General features: G+C 68.1%; 7 protein-coding genes across 7 annotated transcripts in view; 5 read left to right on the top strand and 2 right to left on the bottom strand.

Annotated features, from left to right (window-relative positions):
- Positions 1-3,852, top strand: part of EMIHUDRAFT_233367 (hypothetical protein) — a gene marked incomplete at both ends in the record, with an annotated part of 4,446 nt that extends 594 nt beyond the window's left edge. The window contains one exon of the mRNA XM_005782190.1: positions 3,205-3,852. Coding sequence (XP_005782247.1) covers positions 3,205-3,852 — 648 coding nt within the window. The remainder of the gene's footprint in view (positions 1-3,204) is intronic.
- Positions 3,853-4,026: 174 nt separating this feature from the next.
- EMIHUDRAFT_233366 (hypothetical protein) lies at positions 4,027-6,018 on the top strand (the record flags this gene model as incomplete). Its single annotated transcript, XM_005782189.1, has 1 exon — positions 4,027-6,018. One exon carries the CDS (start codon positions 4,027-4,029, stop codon positions 6,016-6,018), a length of 1,992 nt encoding a protein of 663 aa, XP_005782246.1.
- Positions 6,019-6,520: 502 nt separating this feature from the next.
- EMIHUDRAFT_233365 (hypothetical protein) lies at positions 6,521-7,627 on the bottom strand (the record flags this gene model as incomplete). Its single annotated transcript, XM_005782188.1, has 1 exon — positions 6,521-7,627. One exon carries the CDS (start codon positions 7,625-7,627, stop codon positions 6,521-6,523), a length of 1,107 nt encoding a protein of 368 aa, XP_005782245.1.
- Positions 7,628-10,827: 3,200 nt separating this feature from the next.
- EMIHUDRAFT_233364 (hypothetical protein) lies at positions 10,828-11,217 on the bottom strand (the record flags this gene model as incomplete). The annotated part of the gene is made up of 1 exon (XM_005782187.1): positions 10,828-11,217. One exon carries the CDS (start codon positions 11,215-11,217, stop codon positions 10,828-10,830), a length of 390 nt encoding a protein of 129 aa, XP_005782244.1.
- Positions 11,218-11,349: 132 nt separating this feature from the next.
- On the top strand, positions 11,350-20,565 carry EMIHUDRAFT_456680 (hypothetical protein; the record flags this gene model as incomplete). The annotated part of the gene is made up of 22 exons (XM_005782186.1): positions 11,350-11,679; positions 12,309-12,352; positions 12,436-12,519; positions 12,608-12,860; positions 13,252-13,494; positions 14,681-14,751; positions 14,916-15,025; positions 15,143-15,240; positions 15,388-15,540; positions 15,989-16,023; positions 16,147-16,327; positions 16,400-16,465; positions 17,006-17,077; positions 17,627-17,740; positions 17,903-18,031; positions 18,356-18,711; positions 18,787-18,841; positions 18,919-18,951; positions 19,281-19,355; positions 19,453-19,505; positions 19,726-20,151; positions 20,442-20,565. 22 exons carry the CDS (start codon positions 11,350-11,352, stop codon positions 20,563-20,565), a joined length of 3,105 nt encoding a protein of 1,034 aa, XP_005782243.1.
- Positions 20,566-21,376: 811 nt separating this feature from the next.
- On the top strand, positions 21,377-21,844 carry EMIHUDRAFT_233362 (hypothetical protein; the record flags this gene model as incomplete). Its single annotated transcript, XM_005782185.1, has 1 exon — positions 21,377-21,844. One exon carries the CDS (start codon positions 21,377-21,379, stop codon positions 21,842-21,844), a length of 468 nt encoding a protein of 155 aa, XP_005782242.1.
- Positions 21,845-21,917: 73 nt separating this feature from the next.
- EMIHUDRAFT_233361 (hypothetical protein) lies at positions 21,918-24,365 on the top strand (the record flags this gene model as incomplete). Its single annotated transcript, XM_005782184.1, has 5 exons — positions 21,918-22,097; positions 23,281-23,374; positions 23,454-23,532; positions 23,686-24,190; positions 24,336-24,365. The coding sequence occupies 5 exons, from the start codon at positions 21,918-21,920 to the stop codon at positions 24,363-24,365; spliced, it is 888 nt and encodes a 295-aa protein (XP_005782241.1).
- Positions 24,366-25,273: the final 908 nt, after the last annotated feature.

The following is a 25,273-nucleotide window of genomic DNA, read 5'->3' as shown; positions in this document are numbered from 1 at the left end:
TTTGGGCCCTCCCCCCCCCCCCCCCCTCTGACCCCCCCCCCCCCCAAACCCTCCGACTCTCCTCTCGCTCCTCCGGTCCTCGGATAAGTTTTCAGCTCTCTCGTCCTGCACAATCCGAGGACCGCCGCCGCTGCTCGTCAACGTACCACGCCGGGCTTCATCTTCATTCATTCATCGATCGGCTTCCAGCCCCTCCCCCTGAGCGCTCACTCCTCACTGCTGCCCCGGACCGCTCCCTCGATGTTCTTGGGCAGCGACTGGCTCTGCGTGTCGCCGTGGCCCAGCTGGCCATAGCCACCCAAGCCCCAGCTCCAGACGGCGCCGTCGGCGGTGATGGCGAGGACGTGCCGGCCTTTAGCCGACACGGCGACGACGCGCTGGCCAGCCAAGGCCTCGATCTTCTTGGGCAGCAGCTGGTTCTGCTCGTCACCGTGGCCCAGCTTGCCAACGCGCCCAGCGCCCCAGCTCCAGAGGGCGCCGTCGGCGGAGATGGCGAGGCTGTGGGCGCTTCCAGCCGACACAGCGACGACGCGCCGGCCAGCAAAGGCCTCGACCTTATTCGGCAGCAGCTGGTTCTGCTCGTCACCGTGGCCCAGCTTGCCAACGCGCCCAGCGCCCCAGCTCATGACGGCGCCGTCGGCGGAGATGGCGAGGCTGTGGGCGCTTCCAGCCGACACAGCGACGACGCGCCGGCCAGCCAAGGCCTCGACCTTCTTCGGCAGCAGCTGGCGCTGCTCGTCGCCGTGGCCCAGCCGGCCATCGGCTCCCAAGCCCCAGCTAATGACGGCGCCGTCGGCGGTGATGGCGAGGCCGTGGCTGATTCCTGCCGACACGGCGACGACGCGCTGGCCAGCCAAGGCCTCGACCTTCTTGGGCAGCAGCTGGTTCTGCTCGTCGCCGTGGCCCAAGAGACCGGCTGCTCCCCAGCCCCAGCTCCAGACGGCGCCGTCGGCGGTGATGGCGAGGCTGTGGTACTCTCCAGCCGACACAGCGAGGACATGCTGGTCAGCAAAAGCCTCGACCTTCTTCGGCAGCAGCTGGTCCTCCTGGTCGCCGTGGCCCAACCGGCCGTCTTCTCCATCGCCCCAGCTCCAGACAGCTCCGTCGGCGGTGAGGGCGAGGCTGTGGCGGCTTGCAGCCGACACGCTCACGGCACGCTCGCCGCCCAGCGTCGACGGGAGACGGTTCGGCGTGTTGAGCCGCGTCACGCCCTCGCCGTGGCCGAGTAGCCATGCGATGCCCTCGAACCAGGTTGGCGGTGAGCCGCACGACGAGAGCCGCCCCTCGCCGTCGATGAAGACGCTGTGCGTTTCGCCCGCCGCCGCCCTCGCCGGCGGGTTGGACTCGCGCAGCAGCGCAGCGAAGCACAGCCACCGCACGGCACAGCCCTCGTCCTCCGGCTGCACCGGCAGCTCGAAGCCGCGCTCTTGCGCCCACAAGCGGATGCCCTCTACCGCAAGCGAGGCGTGGAAGAGGAGAGAGACGGCCGCGACGCGAGCGATGTCGGCAGGATCGCAGCGAGAGAGGGCGCGCGCGATGAGCTCCGTGGGGAGGTCGAGGAGGTGGGTGGGCGGCGGCGTGCTTTGCGAGGGGGCGGCGGTGGCGGCGGCGGCGGGGCGGCGGCGCGAGCGGCGGCGCGGCGGGGTGGACATCGCGAGGAAAAGAATTCTTCAACTTTTCTTTTTTAGACCTTGTTCCGGCTGCACTGTGTTTTCTTTCTTTCTACGATTCGCGCGACCGGCGAGGCGCGGGCGACGGCTTCCTCAGAAGCCGTCGCCCCCAACACAGGAGCAGTCACACCACTCCCACTCCGGCGCCCACCCCACCCCACTCCCCCGACATCAAAAACATGTATTGCTAAAAATCTCTCTCCCGACATCCCCACCCCCCTCACCGGACAAAACCTGAAGCCGCACTCGGCTCCGCCCCCCGCCCGACCTCCACCCGCGCGTGCGCCTGCCGCCCGCGCCGCCTCCCCCATGCGCGCCCTCGACGCCAGCCGCCTCGCCCGCCGCCTTTTTTTTGTACAGAGAGAGAGGAGACGGGACGTGCTGACGCGTGAAGCCGTCACGCTGACGGCGTATCATCATGCATGCAGCATGGGCTCAGGCCTCAGCAACAAAACTCGGCCAGAGGCCTGGCAGCATAAAATTTGACAAATCAAGGCGGTCGCGCGCAGCACGCGCACGATTCATGTAGTGAGTATTCTTGGTACGAAACCACGACGACACACACCTCCAGTCGACTCGCATCGGTTGCCTCCATGAACGGCGGAGCTATTCTCCAGACTCCACTCGCGTCCACACCACACCTACACCTGGCTCCAACGTGGACACACGCCCATAGCTGGGGACACTACTAGGCCACGCATACACACACGCGCGCGCACGATTCACACGCGACTCACTGTGACAAGGCGCAGACGACGTCCTCCCACAGAAGCAAGCAGTCGTCAGACTCCCATCATGGGGGGTGGTCGAAAGAATCCTCCCTTGGAAAATTCTTTTTGGCCGGTCCGTAAAATTCTTTTTACCGTCCTATGGCGGCGAGTATCGCTACGCCAGGGAGGACAAGGACGTCGATGTGCAGCTGCTTGCTGCTGTCCCAGTACCTCGATGAGGTGACTTGGACCACCAAGAGTTGGCTAGGGCTGCAGAAGCAGCGTATCTCAGTCGTTCTTCAACACGGCCATCGAAGAGCAGATTGTGAATGAGTGAGCTTGCCTGAGAGAGAGATTTTTAGCAATACCAAACAACTCTAACACTCACACGTAATTTGGGGCCTGGAGCCCTGTTCACGTGTTTTGCTTGCCTGCGGCGCGAGTGCACGGAGCTAAGTGCCTCGCCGTCCTCGCAGGAGTCGCTTAGGCGGCTCCCGTGGAGCGTGGTGTACCTGTGAGAGAGTTGTTTGCCATAAAAAGAATTTTACCACAACTCCCTCGCGAGTGTGCGAATAAAAGAATTTACCTATGAGCAGCTCTTGCTCACCGCTCGTCGCGCTTGCCTGACGATGGCCCTCACTCTGCTTCTCTCAACCGCCGCCGCGAGCCTCGTCGCTCGCGGGCCGCGCTTCGCTCCCGCCGCGGCGCGCGCTTTGCGATCTCCGGTGCCATTCGCAGCCGCTCCTGCCGCCGCCGCCACGGACACCGCCGCCGCCCGCGAGGCCCTCTTCGCCGCCGTCGCCGACTTTCGTGCTGCCGAGGAGGCGGAGGGCAAGACGTCCGTCGACTTTGGCGTCAAGGGCGGCGAGCTCGACAAGAAGAGCCGGGCGCCGGCCGACCTTCGCCAAGTCTGGACGGGCCGGGTGAGGGAGGCTGCACGCGCCGTCGAGTCCGCCATCGACACGCTCGCTCCGTTCAACCCGACGCCCGACGCGACAAAGCTGCTAGGCACGGTGGAGGGTGACCTGTGCCCGCTGCACGGCGCTTGGCGCAACGTCTGGACGACCGCAGCGGACGCGTCCTTCTCTCCCAACTCGACGCGCGGGGACGCCAACGTGTACAACGTGGTGGACGGGACCCGCTCCCGGATCACAAACCACATCGACTTCGCATCCGGCGCCCAGTTTCGGGTGCTGTTGAGGGCAACGGCGCTCTCTCCTCTCCGGGTCGGGCTGCGGTTTCGATTCGTGAAGGTCTCGCCACCGCGGCCGATCCTCGGCCTCCTGCGGACGATCGTGATTCCGGTGCCAGGTCCGTTCCTGACCCGCGTGCTGTCGCTGCTCGGCCGCGGGCCAAAGGAGGGGCCGCCGCCCGCCTACTTTGACGTCCTCTACCTGGACGACGAGCTGCGCGTGCATGTGACGGGGCAGGGAAATCTGTTTGTGCAGCGCCGAGCGCCATGGAGCCGGTAATATGCAACACAACAACCGGAGAAGAGAGGCGGCCCCATCGACTGATATAGTGTTGTGGCACGAACACAGGTACACCTTGAAAAAGAAAACAAAGCTTGACGAAGGTGACACGCTATTTGCTCTCCTTTCCTCTGGCCTTTGAGCACGGCCGAGTCGCCATTGACCAACTCGACGATGGCTTCTGCTCGCGATGTGTCCGATGACGACGTCGGACTGCCGGCGGGCCTCACACCGACGGCCGAAGGCAAGGTGAAGCGCCTTGTCGTGGTCGGAGAGTCCCGCGATGCCAAGAGTACGATCATCAATTTTCTGCGCAACCCAGAGGCTGTGACTCCGCGGGCCACGATGGAGACCTCGGAGCGCGTCGGCACAAGCATCCCATCGCCACCACCTTCGGCCCGCTGCTACCGCCGGTGGCCCTGGCGCAAGAAGCGAGCCTCCAAGCCGCACGTCAGACGCATTGACACGGCGCTCCCTGACGACGAGCGACTTCGGGAGGTGCTTTCCGCAGCGACTCAGGAGGTGCTTTCCGCTGTCCACAGCCGGGCGTCGGTCAGTGAGGTAGCCATGCGCGTCCAGATGCTCAACGCCTGTCTCGGCGAGATGCAACTGCCTGCGTCCAGGAGCCAGCCAGCGGCGGTGCCACGACTCGCGATGGAAAAACACGAGGTGACAGCGCCCTCCACAGGGGCGGCCAGCGCTCCGGCTGAGCGCTACTGCCCTGACCGCTCGCCCATCCGCGGCTTCCTAATCGACCTGGACGGAACCATGTACGAACCAGCTGGCCTCCTCCCCGGCGCCGCCGCGTTCTACGCCTGGCTAGTCGCCTCGCGCACACCACACATCTTCCTCTCCAACACCGGCGCCAAGAACTCGAGCGGCGTCCAGCGCAAGTTTCACTCGCCGCCCTTTTCGCTCAGTGGGCCTGAGGTGCCTCTCTCGCACATCCTGACGGCTGCAGAGACGCAGGTGGACTACCTGCTGAAGGAGGTGCCGCGGAACGCGCGCCTCTATGTCCTCTCTGGCGGCAGTGGCACGTGGCGGTCGGACCTGCTCACACGCGGCGGCGCTGAGGGTGCGGCGCTGGTTGGGACGTGGGACGTGCGCACTACTCTGTCTGCTGGCGAGGCCAAGGCGTGGGCGGCGCACCAGGCGCTCTGCCGGCACGAGGCCGCAAAGGCGGTGTGGGTGGTGTTTTTCCACGACGGCGAGGTGGGCGGCCCCGGCTGCGACACCAGGGAGTGGAGCTTCGAAGTGATCAAGATCGCAGGGTTTCTGCTCTCGCACGGCGCGCAGCTCGTCTACACGGCAGATGACGCCTTCAACCCCTCCGTTGACCCGGACCACCCCGGACTTGTCTTCCCCCTGCCCGGGCCCGGCAGTAGCAAGCAGCTGTACATGAACGAGCGACACCCTCTCACCACGTCTCGAATGGCTAAACATAGGCCCGGAATGTTCGCGGCGATGATGCGGACGCTGATGTACCCTGCTGGCAGCGAGTCGGTTGCGTGTGCGGGTAAGGGGGGCAACAAGGGGGGAGAGATGATGATGGAGCGGGCGCGGCAGATGCTCATCGCGCAGGGCCACGACGGAGACCCCTCCACAATCTGCATGGTGGGCGACCGCTTCGACACCGACATCCGCGCAGGCCGCTCCGCCGGATTCCGCACGTGTCTCGCCCTGAGCGGCTGCCACAACCTCGAGTCCCAGCGCCACTACCCCTCGGACGTGGCCGACTTTTTTGTGGCGGGCGTCGGCGACCTGGTGCCAGAGGGGGCGCGGCGGGCCAGCCTGAGAGAGCAGAGCAGCTGGGTGGGAGCCTCAAAGTCGCGGCTGGGAAGCCAGCCCGCCGAGGAGCTGGTGGAGTGGACCCTCATTCAGTCTGACCTGACCCGGTCGGGGCGCGGCGACGCCGCACGCGCCGAATTGCAGTCGGTGCTGCGGCGGTGCTTCGACGCGATCGACGTCAACGGCGACGGAACGGTGGACGAGACGGAGCTGGTGAGTGGGTTCGAGCAGGTCGGGCTGGGGAGGTTGGCGCTCGCCGCGGCGAGGAGTAGGGCGAGCGATTACGGTGGCCGCCTCTCCTTCGACCAGTTTGCGAACGCCGTCGAGCAGGCGATGCCCCACCTGAGCTCACGAGGCGCTGGCGAGGCACAACCGTGACCCCATGCCCCTCCCTCTCGCGCAGTCCCTTTGCGAGTGCGGCGTCGGCGACAGTCACGGCACGGAAGCCGTGGCTGTTGATCCAGACGCACGTGCCGCTCCACGGCTTGGTGTTGGGCTTGCAGGATCGTCTGCCGAGGGAAACGTAGGCGACCAGGGCGAGGCGGAGCGCAGTCAACACCTCGACCACGCCGATACGTGCACGCCGAGCCCGCGGTAGACACGAGCGAGCAGCACGTGATCCGTGTCCCTGCACTTTTAATGTCGTGGGGGGCTCCTGTCGTCCAGACCGCAGACGTGGAGTCGGAGGGACGCCCCCCCTTTTGCCCCACCACCTTGTGTCGGTGTGGAGAAGTTTACCTTACCTTACTGTACCGGTTACGCCTTTTCCCTCTTAGTCTTACCGCGCTAAACATGCCTGACCGTGTACGAAAAGCAAGAAAGGTATATACGCTCTCAGACACTCGGACTCGCAAGGGTCAAAAGACAAAACGTCAAAAGCTCACTCGTCGAGGACCGGGAGGCTGATCTCCAACGCCCCTCCGTTGCCCTGCATCACTGCACACCGCAGCGCGCGGTGGCGCGCGTGCCGCACCAGCGCCTCGCGCAGGGCGGCCTCGCCGCCCTTGCTGTGACTCCCGCGGCCAGTCACGACCACGCAGCGGCCGAGGACAGGCAGCACGGGCACGACCAGCTCGTCGAACTTGGCCTTCGCCTCGGCGACGTGCAGCCCGTGCAGGTCGATGCAGAGGCCCTCGGACTCGCCCGCGTCCGACCCCATCCCCAAGCTCTCGTCGTTCAGCGTCGCAAAGATGCTCGCCGCCGCGTTCTGCTGCGACGCCCGTAGAGTTTCGCGCAGCTCGTCGCAGCGGCCGCGGCAGGACCGCCACTCGGCGGAGACAGCGCCCGGCCCGAGCCTGTCGTCGCGCTTGTCCAGCGTCGCGAGCTTCTCAGCCTCGCGCTCCAGCTCTCTCTGGAGCGCGACGACGGGCCGCCTCGCCTCGAGGTAGACCTCCTGCTTGCGCCGCGAGTCGAGGCTGCCGCTGGTCCGGGCCGCCGCCCCGACAGCGTGCCTCGAGATGAGCTCGAAGAGCTCCTTCTCCACCGCCGCAGCGTCGAGGCGGCGGTGCACGAGCATCGCCGGCACGGCGTCGTGCAAGCCTGGCGCGACGGCGGTGGCGAGGTGGCCGGCGAGGAGGCGGAGGAGGTCGGACGCCTGGTAGGCCTGCAGCGCGAGGTTGTCGACGGTGGCCGGGTCGAGGAGCAGCGTGCAGTGTGGGCACTGGAAGCGTGTGGTCACGCTCTGCCCGTGAGGCACGAGCGGGTCCTGCCGCTCCTCGGTCGCCGGGACGGACTCGCGCATGTGGCAGAGGCAGGCTGCGCACGTAGCGTGGCCGCACTCGAGCACCGCCACGCTCGCGTCCGACAGGCTCGACCACTTCTCGAGGCAAATGGGGCACTGGCCGTCGGCGTCGCCGTTCCATGAGAACCCGGAGTTGTCGAGCAGCATGCCGCCACGCACCAGCTGCGCTGTATCGGCCGCCGCCACGGCCTCCTCCTCGCCCGCCTCCGTCTCGCGCTGAGCGACGGACGCCTCGACCCGCTCCATCGAAGGAAGCCGCTCGCGCGCGCCAATCAGCAGCCCCTCCGTACCCTCCGGCAAGGCAGACGCGTGCGGCGTGGCGGCCTCCACCGCCCGCCTCAGGCGCGAGGCGTCTCGCGTCTCGGAGGTGAGCACCGCGACGAGCGCGTCCCACGTGTCTTCTCCGGACGCGGCGACAGCGTCCGCCTTTGCTGCCGCGATCTTCTTGCGCCGAGCCGCCTTTGCCGCCTTTGCCGCGTGCTGCTTTGAGGCAAGCGCCTCCCTCGCCGCCGCCGCCGCCTCTGCCTCCCGTCTCTCCTCCTCCAGCCTCGCGCTCTCCTCGAGCGCCGCCGCCTGCTCCGCCTCCTCCGCCGCCGCCACCGCCTCTTCCGTGTCCACCGGCGCCTCGGGCCCAGCGCCGCCCTTCTTCTTCTTGCCCTTCTTCTGCCTCGCCAGCAGCTCCTCAGCGCGCCGCGCCGCATCTGCCTCCCTCGCCGCCGTAGCCTCCTCGGCCGCCCTCTCGGCCTCCACCCTCTCGGCCGCCGCCCTCTCGGCCACTGCCCTCGCCACCTTCGCCTCAATCTCCGCCCTCTTCGCCTCCCTCGCCGCCGCCTCAAAGGCGCGCTCGCACTCGGCGTGGCCCTTCTCCTTGGCCAGCTGCAGCGCCGTCTTGCCCTCGCCGTAGCGCTCCAAGGTGCGCGCCGCTGTATCTGCGCCCGCCCGCAGCAAGCAGAGCACGACGGCGAAGCGGTTCTGGCCGGCGGCGCACATTAGCGCGGTCCAGCCGTCGCTGCTCTGCAGGTTGATCTCCGCCCCACGCCGAATCAGCAAATCCACCACTCGCTCGTGGCCTTGGCCGGCGGCGAACAACAGCGCGGTGCTGCCATTGCTGTCCTGCAAGTCGATCTCCGCGCCGCGCTGCAGCAGCAAGTCGACCACCCGCTCGTGACCTTGGTCGGCGGCGAACAACAGCGCGGTGCTGCCATTGCTGTCCTGCTTGTTGATCTCCACGCCGTGCTGCAGCAGCAAGTCAACCACCCGCTCGTGGCCCATGGTGGCGGCGCTCATCAGCGCGGTGAAGCCGTCGCTGTCATGCAGGTTGACCTCCGCGCCGTGCCGCAGCAGCAGCTCGACCACACGCTCGTGGCCGTGGTAGGCGGCGCCCATCAGCAGCGTGACACCGTTCACGGCGTCCTCAGAGCTCATCAGCAGCGTGTAGGCACCCATCTCGTCTCTCTCGTACGTCGCGTCGACCCGCCCGCCGCCCTCGAGCCACGCCAGCACCGCCGCCTCGTCGCCTCGCTCAGCCGCTGCGACGACCTCGTCGGAGACTGCCACGCCACCGCCCGACGCCTGCTCTGCCGCCGGCGCCAGCGAAAGGTTCGCGGGCCGCACCCGCACGCACTCGGCGCTGCCCTCGATTGCCACCGCGTACCGCCCTAGCCTGAAACTCTGCGCCATGCCGCGCTGGCCGTTCAGCTCGGGGCGGGCCGAGAGCCCGCCGAGCACGACTCGCTTCCCGAGCAGCGGCGCGTCCACAGCTGCTGCCGCTGCCGCGCCCGAGGAAGCGCCGCCCGCCCCTGCCCTGCCCTCCACCGCCGCCGCCGCTGCCGCCGCCTCGCGCCGCGCCGCCTCCGCCTCCTCAGAGAAAGCTTTGACGCACTCGGTGTGGCTTTTCTCCTTGGCCAGCTGCAGCGCCGTACGCCCGCCCGAGGTGCGCGCCGCTGTGTCTGCGCCAGCCCGCAGCAAGCGGAGCACGACGGCGGAGTGGCCCTCCTGGCACGCAACGTGCAGGGGCGTGAAGCCGCGGCCCGTGGCTTGGTTGATCGCCGCGCCCGCTTCGAGGAGCAGCCGCACGCACTCGAGCTGGCCCTTCTGGCACGCCATGAACAGCGGCGTGGCGCCGTTGGCGTTGGCTTGGTCGACCGAAGCGCGGGCAGCGAGGAGCAGCCGCGCGATCTCGAGGTGGCCCTTCTGGCACGCGATGAACAGCGGTGTGAAGCCGCCGTCCTTGGCTTGGTTGACCGCCGCGCCAGCAGCGAGAAGCAGCCGCACGCACTCGAGCTGGCCCTCATGGCACGCGACGTACAGCGGCGTGACACCGTCGTCCGCGGCTTGGTTGACCGCCGCGCTGGCGCCGAGAAGCAGCTGGGCGATGTCGACGTGGCCCTTCTCGCACGCCTTGTACAGCGGCGTGGCGCCGTTGTTCGGGGCTTGGTTGACCGCCGCGCCAGCAGCGAGAAGCAGCCTGGCGATCTCGACGTGGCCCATCTGGCATGCCTTGCACAGCGGCGTGGCGCCGTCTTCCGTGACTTGGTCGACCGCCGCACTGGCCCCGAGGAGCAGCTGGGCGCACTCGAGGTGGCCCTCCTGGCACGCGGCGTACAGCGGCGTGGCGCCGCGGCCTGTGGCTTGGTTGATCACCGCGCGGGCAGCAAGGAGCAGCCGCGCGCACTCGAGCTGGCCCTTCTGGCACGCCATGAACAGCGGCGTGGCGCCGTCCTCCTTGGCTTGGTTGACCGCCGCACTGGCGCCGAGGAGCAGTCGCACGATCTCGAGGTGGCCCTTCTGGCACGCGATGATCAGCGGCGTGGCGCCGCCGACCGTGGCTTGGTTGATCGCCGCACTGGCCTCGAGGAGCAACCGAGAGATCTCGAGGCGGCCAAACTGGCACGCGACGTACAGCGGCGTGGCGCCGTTGACGTTGGCTTGGTCGACCGCCGCGCTGGCCTCGAGAACCAGCCGGGCGCACTCGAGGTGGCTGTTCTGGCACGCGATGAACAGCGGCGTGGTGCCATCGTCCATGGCTTGGTTGACCGCCGCACCCGCCCCGAGGAGCAGCTGGACGCACTCGAGGTGGCCCTCATAGCACGCGACGTACAGCGGCGTGGTGCCTTTGACAGTGGCTTGGTTGACCGCCGCGTTGGCGCCAAGAAGCAGCCGAACGCAGTCGAGCTGGCCCTCTTGGCACGCGACGAACAGCGCGGTGTAGCCGCCGCCAGCCGACGCCCCCACGCTCGCGCCGCTCTCGAGCAGCAGCCGCACCGCGTCGGCCTGCCCGTAGTAAGCGGCCCAGGTCAGCAGCGTGAAGAGGTTCTCGGCCTCGAGGCGCGCGTCGAGCAGGGCCGTGAGCGCCGCGCCGCGCGTCCGCCCGGCGAGGAGGGCGCGCAGCGAGCCCAGGTTGCCCTGGCGCAGCTCGGTGGGCACGGTCGGGCTGATGGCGCCGCTCATGGGCGAAGAAGAAACCACCCCGCCTGTGGGACGTCGGCCGTAGGGTCGCAGAGAGCCCCGACTGTCGCGTACTGCAAGAAGTCGACGGTCTTTGCCTCTGCAGATGGCACTGGTCCCAAGGGTACGATCGCCTCAGAGTACCCCAAGTCGCCCCACTGCAGAAGGAGCTCGGGCATCGGGATTTGGCGGGAGTGCAGAGCCTGGACGCACACCGTACGGAACGTATCCTCATCCACGTGCACCGTGCCGAACACGCCGAGGTCGGACAAGGCACCGAGGATGCGGCGCCAAGCCGCGGCCAATACGGCCAGCCGCAAGACGCTGAGTCTGTCAAAGTAGGTGGCCACAGCAGAAGACGCCCAATCTTGCACACGTGCAAGAACCATACCGGTCCTTAGAAAAAAGAAAAAAGCACGCAAGTACTCTCCGGTCTTCGGCCTGGCGCCCGCCCGAGCAACCTCGCTCGCTGGCAACCACTGATCACAACTCGCGTGTGCTGCTGCAACTACTCTCACACCATGACGTCGACCGAGCCTCCAGCGCCCGAGATCTTCCTACTTGTGCTGCGACTGCTCGAGGGCTCGCCATGCTCCGGTGCATACGAGGCCCTGCGGCGCGAGGCGGAGGCGCACGGCCTGCTCGGCGAGCGGGTCGACTGGCGCGGCGGCCGGCACACGGCGTCCCTGCAGGAAGCGGCGGCGGCAGCGGGAGGGCTCCCACCGCCGGAGCACCTGCAGCGGCTCCTATCGCAGCTGCTTGCGCTCTCGCAGACCCAGCAGCCGCCGTCCGAGCGAGTCGCCGCAGCGCCGGTCACGCTGCTGACGCAAGGGCCGCGCTCGCTCGTCACTGTTGGCGGCGAGGGCGACGGTGGCGGCGTGGAGGAGGGCGACGACGAGGGCGGCGAGGGTGCCGGCGAGGACCGGGCTGCAGCCGGTGGGCGGAGGCTTGTCAGCTTTGGCCGGCGGGCTCCTCCTCCGCCCAGCGCGCACTGGAGCCGCTCGGGCGGCGCTGCAGCTGCAGGAGGTGCGCCTGCCCTGCTGCACGTGGCGCTGGCGAGGGAGCTCGGCGCGAGGCCGTTCCCGAGGCGACTCCTGCTCGGCCTGCGGGGCGGCATCGGTAGCAGCAGTGGTGGCAGCAGCGGTGGCAGTGGCGGTGGCAGCGGCGACGGCGGTGGCAGCGGCAGCGCTCGCGGCGGCGGCGGCGGCGGCGGTGGCAGCAGCGGCAGCCGTCTCGGCGGCGGCGGCGGGATGATGTCGGCGGTAGCGGCGCTTCGCGGCCACCTCTGCGCCGCGTACTGCGTGCTCTTTGACCGGACGGGACGGAGGCTGATCACCGGCGCCGACGACGCCGCAGTCAAGGCTTGGAGCCAGACACTTGCGAGACACTTCCGAGACACTGCTCAGGGGCTTCCTCGACAGCGGTCAGGGCGGGTCGTACTTGCGGACACGTCCCGGACATGTGCCCGGCTCGTCCCAAGGTTTGGAGCTGCGTCAGCGGGCTGCTCCAGTTCACGCTGCGCGGGTCGCCGCCTCGCAGAGAGAGAGAGAGGGGCCGGCCGCACGAAGACACTTCCCCGACCGCCGCCCGGGCCCCGCCTGGTCTAGGCACGTGCGCGAGGTGACCGACCTGAAGCTCTCCCCCGCCAACGACCACCTCGTCTCTGCATCCAACGACACCACTGCGCGCGTGTGGCGCGCCGCAGCCGCCCTCTCGACTCGCCGGACCCTCCAGCAGCTCGACTCGCCTCACCGCCGCCGCCGTGCGCCGCACCCGCAGGGACCTCGCCTCCGGCACGCCCGTCGCCGTGCTCCTCCACCCGGCGCCAGTCATGTCCCTCTCCTTCTCCCCCGTCTTCGGGACCGCCTCCAGCGGCGAGGGCGAGGAGCGAGCTGGAGAGGGACATGCCGGAGAGGGGGAGGCGCCGCTGTCTGCTCGCGGCCAGCCCTTCCTGCTGACGGCGAGCGCGGGCCGAGGCACGCTTCTCGGACCCTTCTCGGACCCTTCCCCGGAGCGTCGCCCGACCCCGCCGGTAGGTGTGTGCGGACGGGGAGACCCGCCTCTACAACGCCCTCGAGTGGGAGACACCGCCCCTCCTCCTCGGCAGAGCCGCGGTGAGAAGAGAAGAGAAGAGAAGGGAAGGGAAGAGATGGCCCTCCTCCTCGGCAGAGCCGCGGTGAGAAGAGAAGAGAAGAGAAGGGAAGGGAAGAGATGGCCCTCCTCCTCGGCAGAGCCGCGGTGAGGACTAGACACTTCCTAGACACTTCCTAGACACCTCCTCCTCGAGAGCCGCGGTGCCGCGCGCGGTCGTCGCAGAGTTTTGACGATTGGCCGTCAACCACTCCTTCAATTACTCGCGGATAGGTGCCGTTTCCTAGACACTCCTAGACACTTCCTAGACACTTCCTCCTTGGCGCGGATAGGTGCCGCGCGCGGTCGTCGCAGCCGCGGCCGGCGACGGCGCCGCGTCGAACGGCGGCGGCACGGTCGTCGTCGAGGCGTTCGACGCGCCCGAGAGCGTCGCGTACCCCGCCCCGGCCATCGGAAGCTCTCCTGGAGTGTGCGCAATCTCGAGCGACGGCCTGTACGCGTGCGTCGGCAGCACGGTCCACCCGTACGTCCACTTGTGGCCTCTCGCGCCGGCGCACCGGCTCTTTGACGCCGCGGTGAGGGCGGGCGAGGGGCGAGGCACGCAGCGGCGAGAGACTGAGGCGCCCTCTCCCCCCTCTTCTGGACACAGGCGAGCCGGCGAGAGGCGAGCCGGCGGGAGGGGCAGGGGCAGGGGCAGGGGCAGGGGCAGCTGGCACAGGGCGGCGGGGACGGGTGCGCCCTCGCGCCGCACGAGCGGCCTTGGGCCTTGGCGGGCCACCGCGCGGAGCTGACGAGCGCGAGCTTCTCGCCGGCAAGGCGCGGGCTGCCCCCCCCCCCCCCCCACCGCTAACCCACTGGTACCTCAAGGTGATGGATGAACGAGCCTCATGAACCACTCGCGAACCACTCTCAGGCACGAGCTGCTCACCGGCAGCTAATTAACAGCTAATTAGCTCTTAATTAGGCACGAGCTGCTCACCGGCAGCCGAGACGGCACGGCGAGGGTGTGGAGGTGGGAGGGCGGGTCCCACTCGGAGCCGACGGCGCTCGTCCTCGCGCCGCGCGCCGCGTCGACGCCGGTGCTCTCCCCTCGCGCTCCACTGATGCATGAGTACTTTCTCATCATAAGAGTCGTGAGCAGGTGCACGCCCTCCTCCTCTTCATCCGCCTCAAGTGTGAACAGCGCCTCTTCACACCTCCAGCTGTGAGCAGGTGCACGCCCTCGCGCTCCACTCGCAGAGCGGCGCCAAGCCGCCGGCGCTGTGGATCGACGCCGTCGAGTGGAGCATGAATAATTAATAATTAATCGTTAATTAGTTACTTAATTAGGCGCTGTGGATCGACGCCGTCGAGTGGAGCATGAATAATTAATAATTAATCGTTAATTAGTTACTTAATTAGGCGCTGTGGATCGACGCCGTCGAGTGGAGCATGAATAATTAATAATTAATCGTTAATTAGTTACTTAATTAGGCGCTGTGGATCGACGCCGTCGAGTGGAGCATGAATAATTAATAATTAATCGTTAATTAGTTACTTAATTAGGCGCTGTGGATCGACGCCGTCGAGTGGAGCATGAATAATTAATAATTAATCGTTAATTAGTTACTTAATTAGGCGCTGTGGATCGACGCCGTCGAGTGGAGCATGAATAATTAATAATTAATCGTTAATTAGTTACTTAATTAGGCGCTGTGGATCGACGCCGTCGAGTGGAGCATGAATAATTAATAATTAATCGTTAATTAGTTACTTAATTAGGCGCTGTGGATCGACGCCGTCGAGTGGAGCAGCGACGGGCGCTTCGCCGTCACCGCCGAGTCACTCCACAAGTAGACGCCCCCTCCGAGCCCTCCCTGCGCCCCTCCCCCGCCCCCGGCTCCGAGCCTCCTCCCCCGCCCCTCCCCGCAGGCAGACGCGCGAGGAGCCCTGCCTCTCGGCGGCGCTGCGCGCGTGGAGCAGCTGCAGCGGCGCATGCCTCGCAACCTTCTCCGAGGGACCTCTCCCCACCCACGTCCTGCGCGCCCACCCGCACGACCCGTCCGGTCTTTGCCGCCGCCGGCTACGACGGCGAGCCGCACCAGCCGCCGCGGCAGTGCACGCCGCGTCGCCGCCGCGTGCACGACGTGACCGCGGCCCCGATTCCCTCTCTCAGGTGAGCTCCGGCTGTGGGCTGCTTGTTTTTCTTTTTCCGCCGGGTTATTTTTCTTTTTCCTCTGTCAGGCGAGCTCCGGCTGTGGGATGCTCCGGGCGGGAGGCTGCTCTCCTCGCACGCCGTGCCCGAGCCGGCGGCGGCGGACGTCAACGCCGCCGCGCGAGAGGCGGCCCGACACCCCGAGATTGCCCGAGACACCCCGAGATTGCCCGAGATGACCGTGCCGCCCGCCGCTCGTCTTTCGAGCGCGGGCTTCCCTGTGTGCCTTCCGAGTGCTTGCCGCAAGAGCCTTCTCCGGGCCTCCGCCCCGCAGGTCTTCGATGGCGCCTTCTCGCCCGATGGGCTCTACTTCGCCGCCACCAACGCCTCGGGCGTGGCGTGGGTCACCGGGGTGGACGGCGGCTTCGGCGGCGCGCTCGCGAGGGCGCCGTACGCCCAGTTCTTCTCGTCCGACTTCCACGCGCTCGTGCATGACGCGCGCGGCAACGCGCACGACGTCAACCTCGGCTGCGAGCCGCACCGCGCGCCGCGGCTGCCGCTCTGCGACGAGCGAGGCGCGAGAGGACCCAAGACCGAGAGTACCCGAGAGTAGAGGACCCGAGAGTGCCGAGAGTGCCGAGAGGAGCCGAGAGGAGCCGAGAGGAGCCGAGAGGAGCCGAGAGGAGCTGAGAGGAGCCGAGAGGAGCCGAGAGGACCCGAGAGGACCCGAGAGGACCCGAGAGGACCCGAGAGGACCCGAGAGGACCTGAGAGGACCCGAGAGTGCCGAGAGGACCTCGAGAGGACCCGAGAGGACCCGCTCTGCGACGAGCGAGGCGCGCTCCACGCCGCTCCTCCGGCGCGTCTTACTCATCACCGCCCTCACCAGAGCGACATCCTCCCCACCCAGGCACTCCGCACGGCGACGCCTTCCAGCGACCCGCCTCGCTCGACCCGCTGTTGCTCGAGGGGTACGACGCGGAGCAGGCCGCCCTCGCGCGCGAGACGGCGGCGGCGGCGGAGGCCGAGGCGGCGGCGGCCGCGGCGGCGGTGGCGGCCGCGGAGGCGGCGTTGTCCAGCCGCTCCACGCGGAGGAGCGGCAAGCTGCCGATGGCGCCGCCCCCCGCCCCCCTCGTCGTCTCTGCGGCGGCCGCTTCCGGCGCGAGTGCGTGCGATGCCGCCGAGCCGTCGCCCCTCCACTGGGGGAACCGGCCCGCCCACCACGGCAGCGCGGCCGCAGCGCGCGGGGCGCCGAGCAGCAGCGCCGCCGCCGAGGTGCAGCAGCAGCCGTCTCTCGGCGACGGCGGCGACGACGACGACGACTCCTGCTCGGACTACGAGGCGGAGGTTGGGGGCTCGACGGGGGACGAGAGCGGCAGCGAGAGCGACGAGACGCAGTCGAGCGGCGCCTACGTCTCCGAGGGCTCGGACGGCTCAGGCTCCGACTCGGACACCCGCCGCAGCCGCCGAGGCGGCGGTACCAAGCGCGGAGGCGCCAAGCGCGGCCGCGGCGGCGCGCGCCTCGCCTCGCGCCGCTCGCGCAGCGGCGTCGCGCGCGCGGCCGCGATGGACATGGCGGCGTCGGACGACGAGACCGCGCTGCTGGTAGCGACGGGGCGAGCTCTCGCGCGTTCGCGCGGCGCCGGCCGCAAGTCGTCCCGCCGCCGGCAGCAGCAGCGGCAGCCGCGCCAGGCCCGGCAGCCTGCCCGCGCGCGGCTGAGGCTCCTCTCGACGCGGGGTGCGGCGGTGCGTGCCGAGGCGAGGAGGCTCGAGGCGGAGGCGGCCGAGGCGGTCGAGGCGGCAGAGCTCAGCGAGGCGGCGGAGGCGCGAGCTACGAGGAGAGCTGCCGCGCTGGCTGCTGCAGAGGCGGCGGCGGAGGCGGAGGCGGAGGCGGCGGCGTCGCGCGCGTGGGTGCTGCGGCCGCGCGCCGAGAGGGCCGAGTACTTGCCGCAGGTCGGCGACCGCGTCGTGTACCTGCGGAGGGCGCACGCCGCGGCGCTGGCGGCCCAGCCCGACTCGTCGCCGGTCACTGCGGCGGCGGTGCCAGAGGCGGTGCCAGAGGCGGTGCCAGAGGCGGTGCCAGAGGCGGTGCCAGAGGCGGTGCCGGAGGTGGTACTGGCGGTCCGGGCGGTCACTTTGGTGCTGGCGGGGGCATCCGCAGCGGCGCCGGCGGAGGAGGCGCCGGCGGAGGAGGCGGCGGAGGGGGCATCGCCGGATGCACCGGTGGAGGAGGCATCGGCGGAGGGGCTGGCGGAGGTGGCGGCGGAGGTGGCGGCGGAGGTGGCGGTGGAGGGGATGGCGGTGGAGCCGGCGGCAGTGGTGGAGGGGGAGGGGGGAGGCGTCGGCGCCGAGGGCGGGTCTGGCGGTGGCGAGGGCGGCGGCGAGGACGGCGGCGGCTTTGAGGGCGGCGGCGAGAGCGAGAGTAGCGGTGTGACGGAGGGCCAGGAGGATGGCGAGGCGAGGGGAGAGGGCGGTGGCGAGAGGGGAGGTGCATGTGGCGGCGGCGAGAGCGGCGCGCGAGACCGAGGAGGCGCTGCGAGGGGCAGCGGCTTTGGGAGGGGCGTCGGCGGGGAGGCGGCACCGCCCTTCGAGTTGCACCACGCGCTGCCTCTCGCGGTGCCGTGCGTGGTGCGAGCCGTCGAGTACGAGGCGGCCGGGCCTGCTGCCGCGGTGGTGCTGCGCGTCACCGTCGGCGTGGACGCAGGTTTGCTCGGCGGCGGCGAGGGCGGCGAGGGCGGGCGGGGAGAGGGCGGGGAGGGAGGGGAGGGGGGAGGGGAGGGGAGGGAGGAGTTGTGGTGCTTGCGCGTGCGCGGGCCGGCGAGCGGCTGCGCCGACTTCGTCGTGCCCGAGGGGCGGTACGAGCACGCGCGGCGAGCTTGGGCGCGCGCCGAGGTTGGAGAGCGGCTGCTCGCCCCGTTCCTCGTCAGCCACGGCCAGTGCGGCGGCGAGTACCGCTGGTTCGAGGGGCGGCTCACCGCGGTGCGCCGGCCGGCCACCGACGCCTTCTCTGCTGACGCTGCCTCGTCCGCTGCTTGCCACGCCGCCTCCTCGTCCGCTGCTTGCCACGCCGCCTCCTCGTCGTCTACCCCGTCGTCGTCCGCCGCCACCGCCTCCTTCGGCGTGGGCAGCGGAGGCGCGGGTGCCGAGGGGGTCGGGGCGGAGGAGGGCGGGCGAGGGGCGGAGGAGGGCGGGCGAGGGGCGGAGGAGGGCGGGCGAGGGGCGGAGGAGGGCGGGCGAGGGGCGGAGGAGGGCGGGCGAGGGCGGGAGGACCTCTTCGAGAGCTTCTCCGTCTTGTGGGTGGAGAAGCCGCTCCCGCCTAAAGACTGCGACTTCCTCCCCCGAGAGTGCGACGCCTCCTCCGGAGCGCGGCCCGAGCAGCCGGCGGTGGAGGCGAGCGCCTCACAGGGCGCAAGCGGAGAGGTCGCCGCCGACGCGAGCGGCGCGGAGAGGGAGGGAGAGAGGGGACGCGTCGAGCCGCCTTCCCCCGCCGGCGCCACGTGCGCGCGCTGCACGCGGGGCCGCTTCTGCGACAAGCCGCCGCGGCACGTCGGGCGCTGCAACCGGGGGCTGCAGGCTGTGCGGCCCGGAGCACCGCTGGTCGCGTCCGAGGCGACCGAAGGTGCCGCGGTCGTCGTCTTCTTCTCCGACGCGGAGCGCTGGTGCCGCGCCGGATCGGCGGCGAGGAGCCGCTCGCGACGGCTGGCCTCGCGACACGCCCCTCCCCACCGCTGCAGGTACCGCGGCGAGATCACCGCGGTGCACGGCGGCGCGGAGGGCGGCACCTTCACGGTGGCTCCGAGGAGGGGGGCGAGGAGAGTGATGGAGCCTTGTCCCTCTGAGCCGCCCCGTGGACCCCTCCGGCGCAGGTGCTCTTTGAGGACGGAGACGAGGACGAGACGGTTCCGCTCGCTGAGCTCTTAATTAACTCTTAATTAACTCTCAATTAACTCTCAATTAGGACGAGACGGTTCCGCTCGCTGAGCTCCACCATGAGGAGATCCGCGACCCCTTCCGCGACCCCTCCTTCGGGAGCAGCTCGGGCGGAGGCGGGGCCGAGGAGGCGGAGGCGGCCGAGGCGGCCGAGGCGGCCGAGGCGGCCGAGGTGATGGCGGTGGTGGAGGCGGCGGAGGCGGCAGAGGCGGCGGAGGCGGCGGCGGTGGCGGAGGGGGCCGAGGCGGCTGAGGCCGCGGGGAGGGCGGGCGGCGGAGAGGGCGGAGAGGGCGGAGAGGGCGGAGAGGACGTGGCCGTGAGCTGCGAGGAGGTTAGTCCGTGGGAGGTGGACGTGGCTGGATCGACGATGCACGTGCTGCCGCGCCTCGCGCCGCCGCTCGCCGCCGCCGCCGCAGAGCAGCTCGAGGCGTTTGCGGTCCTGCCCGCCGCCGCGCCGTTCCGCTGCCGAGGCCCGCCGCCAGAGCAGACGGCCCTGCCTTGGGGCTGGCCGGTGGCGACCGAGGTGAGGGCGACCGCAGCGCCGCCCTCCGATGCGGTGATCGCCGCAGCGGACGTCGTCATCGCCGCCGACGCCGTCGTGGTTGCCTCCTCTCCCGCGGCGCCTCCTCCGCCGCTGACCCCTCCCGTCGGTCTCGAGCTGCTGCTCGAGCGGCGATCGCTCTGGCCGCGAGCGCCGCCGCCGCCTTCGGTGGCGCGTCACCGGGAGAGCTCCACCGCCGTAGGCTCCGCTCGGGCTACTACCGGCAGCGGGAGGCGCTGCTGCACGACGCGGAGACGTGCGCCGCTCAGGCGCGCGCAAAGCAGCCGGGCGGCGGCGCTGCGGACTGCAGCATTGGGGCGGAGGAGGCGTCGATCGCCCTGGCCGCATCGCTGGAGCCGGCCCTCCTCGCCGCCGCCCGCGGCGACCCGTGGCGCGAGCTGCACGACGCGGGCGTCGCGGCTCTGGAGCCTTCGGTCGTTGGCGAGGCGGCGCAGGCGGAGGAGGCGCGCAGGGCGAGGCGCGAGGCGGGGTGGGTTGTCGGGAGGTCGCGCGCGTCGGCGAAGAGGCTGCGGGGCGGCCGCGCCGAGCCGAGGGCGATCATCGCGGCCGACGCGTCGGGCTCGGGCCGGCCGCAGAGGCGCGCGGCGATGCTTTTCGCGTTCGGAGGGTGGAGCTGCGCAGCGCGACACGCGGGCCGAGCGGACCATAGGCGGGCGGTCAAGCGGCGGGCGATTGAGTCGGACAGCGAGAGCGGCTCCGAGAATGGGGAGAGCGAAAGTGGCGGCGGGGCAGAGGCCGAGCGTGATGCGCGGGCGGCACGTCGCGAGGGTGGGGAGACTCGTTCGCTCGAGGGCAGCGCTCACCGGCCGGGCTTCAAGATCCGGCGCGCGCAAACTCGGGGGAAGGAGGGAGGGGCGTCACACATCGCTGACGCTGAGCGTGTCTTTGTGGCTCTAGGTTGCGGATCGACGAGGAGGCGGGTGAGGCCTTCCGGGTGGACAGTGGGGAGCAGGCGAGCGAGGCGGGCGCGGCCGGTGAGTCGACGCAGCGGAGAGCGGCCAAGAGGATCCGGGAGCAGTAGGGAGCGCGTGGCTCGAGATGGTGAGACTTTATCAGCGATTTTCAGGAAACAGAGTTTGTGGATCAGTTTTCGTTTCAGTTCCTCAACCGGCGTACTGCATGCACATGCACATGTTTTAGAGAGGCTTCATGTACATCGCTACAAAGAGCTTGGGCACTGGCTTGGGGGCGAATCGAGTCTCGTGTGTGCGTAAAAGAAAGAAAGAAAACAGACACCCAAGGGAGGGATGGGAGGACGGCATCGTGTGTAAAAGAAAGAAAGAAAACAGACAACCCAAGCAAGGGAGGGATGGGAGGACGGCACGCCGCTGCCACCACACAGGGATTTTAAGGAGAGGAGTGTGGTGCTAGCCGTCGCCCACCCTTTAAACCCTTGGTCGTCTGCCTCTTTCTATCTCCCTTCGCAGTCCCTCGCCGATTCTCGCTGCAACCTTCATGCCACCTCGCGGTCGTCCCACTCTCGTCGTTCTCCCTCCTGTCGCTTCCTCCTCTGTCGCGTCGCTCTCGTCTGCCTCATCCTGCCGGCACCAACTTGATTCCCGGATCGGCGTCTCCCCCTCCCCCTATGTGCCGCCACCCCCCTCCAATCCGTAATTCCGTAAAATCGCGCGAAAAGCGCCCTAATCGAGCTGGAGAGCGGCCCCCAGCCGCATGGGAGCGTGCCCCAGCTAGCAGGAGGCGTTAGACGTACTTTCGGAAGGACTTTCGGCGACGTCCGTTCCCTTGGACACGTCGACAAATGGCACCGACCGACGCAGCTCAGCATTGTGCTGGAGCGCCTGCTCAACGAACTCGGAATAGCCAACCTCAGTATGTTCGAGACTGTGCTCATGCACGATACAGGCGCGGTGCTCGACGCGATCCGAAGCACCGCTGCAGCCGCAGAGGCTGGTGCGGCGGTTTATGCCAGCTCGGCCACGAGCAATGTTGTTGTGTGCCAAAGCAGCACTGCTACCGCTGGCGCAATCTCTGTTCAGCACGAGGGCAGCATCTCCCGCACTCTCGTCAGCACAGACGCGCAAACCACGCTAAAGGGCTCGGACATCCATGCAGCCGCGAGTAGTGCGAGTGCTGAGATGCTGCTCCGGCAGGAGTTGGAAGAGAAGTTGCGGTCACAGACCAAGGAGCTCGCTTCTGAGCAGCGCTCTGCGAACGCTATGAAGAAGGCGCTCGCGTCGGCGCGGGATGAGCTTGCTGCGGCACAAGAGCTGAGGCGCTCCGACTGCGACAACCTGAGGACAGCGCAGCAGGCTGCTAAACGCGACATCAAAAGCGGCTGAGCGGATGGCCGACCAGGCAAATCATGCAGCTCGAGCTGAGTGTGAGTGGCGTATCGGCGAGATGCGGGCCAAGATGCAGGCCGAGCTGCGCGAGCAGCTCGACGCGCTGCAGATTTCGATGGAGGCAGAGGCGAGGCGCGCTGATGCCGCAGAGGCAGAGAGGTCAAGGCTGTACGACAAGATGGAGGGGATTATGCGCACGCGTGAGGGGTTGATCGACGCACTCGCAGAGGCGCAGCGCAAGCGCGAACAAGTGATTGTTAAGAGATATACGTAGCGTTACAGTCGTACGGTCGTCGACCCTCCCACCGTGTGGGCCGCCCGGACCCCGGAGAGCGCGCTGCGCGCAGCGCTGCGCGAGCATTGGAGAGGCCAGCCCCCGGCTTCTCAGCATGTCGCGAGCGCTGAGTCTCTGCCTGCCTGGTAGCTGGGTGCGGTGGGCGTGGGGGACTCCCTGGTGGCTTTTGGTTACAAATTTACGGATTTACGGATTTACGGATCGACCCCCCTCCCTCCCCGTCCCGCGACCCGGCCGTGAGACGCCGATCCGGGAATCAAGTTGGTGCCGGCTGCGAGCCGCCGCCGCCTGCCGATCCCTTGCTCTCGCGGCTTCTCCCGCCTTTCGGCGCAACTCTGCCCTGCTCGCGGCATATTTTGGCCCCTCGAGTTTATCGAGCTCTCCTCGCGCAAGGACGACTCTTCTGACGCCCACTGCGGAAGGCCCCCGCACGGGGGGTCCCGGCCGACGTCATGATCGTCCGCCAAGGGTCTGGGGTCGCCCAGGCAAGTGGCCCAAATCCGATGAGTTTTCCAAGTGTGAACAGTGTTTCGAAGATACGCAGTGCCGCATTTGAGCATGAATCAGCGTCCTTTCTGCTGGCATCACGCATAGGAGAAGCCGAGAGGCACAAGGTCCTCCAATTTGCCGGATCAGCAGCGCGGTCTGGAGCGTGGTTGTGGCGTATGCGTTTGCCCCCGCAGTCTGAATAGGCCAACGCCCGAACTCATACTGCGCTCTGTGCAGCCTTTTCAAGCAGTGAACGGGACCGGCGAAGTTGCGCCACCACTATCGTTGTCGTTCCTGCCACGCACACTGTGCGTTGAATAAAGACACCGGCTTGGGCGGCCGTGGGTTGCAGGCACACCGGCCATCTACACCTCCCTGACCTACGAGCATAAGTGTCTTCCCCCCCCCCTCGCACACAGGATTGACGCTGCTCTCGGCGCTCGCTCCCTCCTCGCCGCCGCGAAAGGACCAGGCGTGCCCGCGCGCCGCGGGGGCTCTGCAGACAGCCAGACCGACTTTTTTCAGACTGGACTATTCTGGATACTAAGGGTATGTGCAGCTAGATCTCACTGAGCTGAGCTCATATCTGCCCTTGGTACCCTGTTTTGAGTTCGGGAATGCCTTCAGTATCCTGTTTCCGTGTACGGAGGGCCGCGTCCGGACGATCATGACGTCGGCCGGGACCCCCCGTGCGGGGGCCTTCCCACTGCGATCATTTGCCGCCAAGTCATATCGTTGCTCAGGTCGACTCTCTCTCTTCGAACACTTGTACCTCCACGGTCGGTGTTGGCGCTGGGGTCCCCTTCGGGTGCATCGTTACAGCTGACGACGGGATTACCACCGGTCGGTGTTTCGTCCTCCTCGGAGTCTTCTTCCCCGGCTTCCTCCCGTTCGGCTCTACGTTCAGCGTGGCGCACCCTCCATGCCGTGAATCGTAATAAATAAATAAATAGAGCAGTCATCTCAGGGAGAGATGGGCGAGGCACAGCGGATTTCTCCGCAGCGGCAGCGGATTTCTTTTTCGGGAGTTTAGTTGTAAGATTCTTTTTCGCAGCTGCCGTGTGTCCCGAACCGCTGTGATGTGGGACGCGAACATCGGACCCGGCTGCGCCGACTCGCCCGGCGTCTCGCACCTCCCGCGCATCTCGCCGCTCCTCTGGGTCGGCAACGAGATCGCGCCGTCGGTCGGCAGCTTCGACGTCGTGGTCTCGACCGTTCCGCCGCGAAGTTGCAGGACGGGCGCGAGGCAGCCCGAGCTGACGACTCACGCTATCATGTTTGCCGACGGCCAGGGCAGCGAGACTGCGGCGGGCGTCGCCTTTGCGAAGCGGTGCATCCTCGAGGGCGCCGAGTGCGTAGCGGCTGCTGTGGCCGCGGGCAAGTCCGTCCTCGTCCACTGCGCGTGGGGCCAGAACCGCTCCTGCGCGATCTGCTGCGCTTTTGCCGTCTTGCACAGGAGTATGTCGGCTAACGAGGCTATCGACTACGTTCGCGAGCGAAACATCGCCGAGCGATCATACGCCGGTCAGCAGCCGCCGGGCGGCGCGATGCACAACCGGGTCTTCCGAGAGATCATTCGCGAGTTGGAGAGAGAGCGCGACGCCGAGGCGGAGGAGACGGCGGAGACTGCGGAGGAGGCGGCGGCGCGGGAAGCGGCCGCCGGCACAGCGGCGCCACATCCTCGAGCGGCTCATGAAGACGAAGGTGGGTGACCGGCTGACGTTTATTGAGTAGAGAGAGCGGGGGGCGCGGGCGGGCGCTCTGGCGCAAAACATTGCGGTCCATATGGTAAGGTAAGGTAAGGTAAGGTAAACTTCTCCACACACACGAGGTGGTGGGGTCCATATGGGGCGCTCCATGTGACGATTGTTATAAGAGGTATACTCCATTGAGATCTTGGCATTTGGCTGCACCAGTCACGTCACACTCGAGATATGTGGCGGATATGCGACACATATACGAGGCCGCACCGGGCTCGGAGGGTGCTGCTGAAAAACACACGCTCTGCGTGGTTATCACGCAGCCTCGATCTCCTCATCCACTGGCCAGGAGAGCACCGGCATCCCTCCTCCCGGCTTGCACCCCGGGGCCAATGAGGCCCCATCTGGGTCGTCGAGGTCCCGGCACTCATACTCCTCCTCCATCGCCCTCTTGCCCTTGTCGAACGCTTGCGCGATGGCGCGGTCGAAGTCAAGCAAGCTGATGTCGGGGTGGTGGCCTTGCCGCTCTCGCGGGACGCACGCGGCAAAGTGCGAGAAGAATGCGCTGCAGAAGAGAAAGCAGGCGCTGTCAAGCGCGCGTGTCGACCACGCGACGATGCAGCTTCCGGCCGCGCCCCTCGTCGCAAAGGTCTGCCGAAGCTCCGCCGCAAACGCGTCCGACTCGCAAAAGTCGAGGTAGATCAGCTTGGGCCACGCCCCGCTGCTGCAGAGCCTTTCCCCGAGGGCTTTCGCGGAGAGGGAGTGCAGCTTGCCAGCCTTGTTCGCGCCCGCAAAGACGATCCCGCCCCCCCGCTTCTTGTCGGCGCCGTGGCCGGAAACGTAGAGGATGTCGAATCTGCGCTTAGAAAGGGCCGCTGTCAAATCACTGGTCCGGACGCCAAGGTTCAGAGACATCGTCTCGCGAAGGGTTCGCATGCGAAC

Source organism: Emiliania huxleyi (genome assembly GCF_000372725.1).
Source record: "Emiliania huxleyi CCMP1516 chromosome Unknown EMIHUscaffold_191, whole genome shotgun sequence".
NCBI lineage: Eukaryota > Haptophyta > Isochrysidales > Noelaerhabdaceae > Emiliania > Emiliania huxleyi.
The sequence above is the reverse complement of the archived record's forward strand: the minus strand, read 5'-3'. Positions and strand labels throughout refer to the sequence as shown.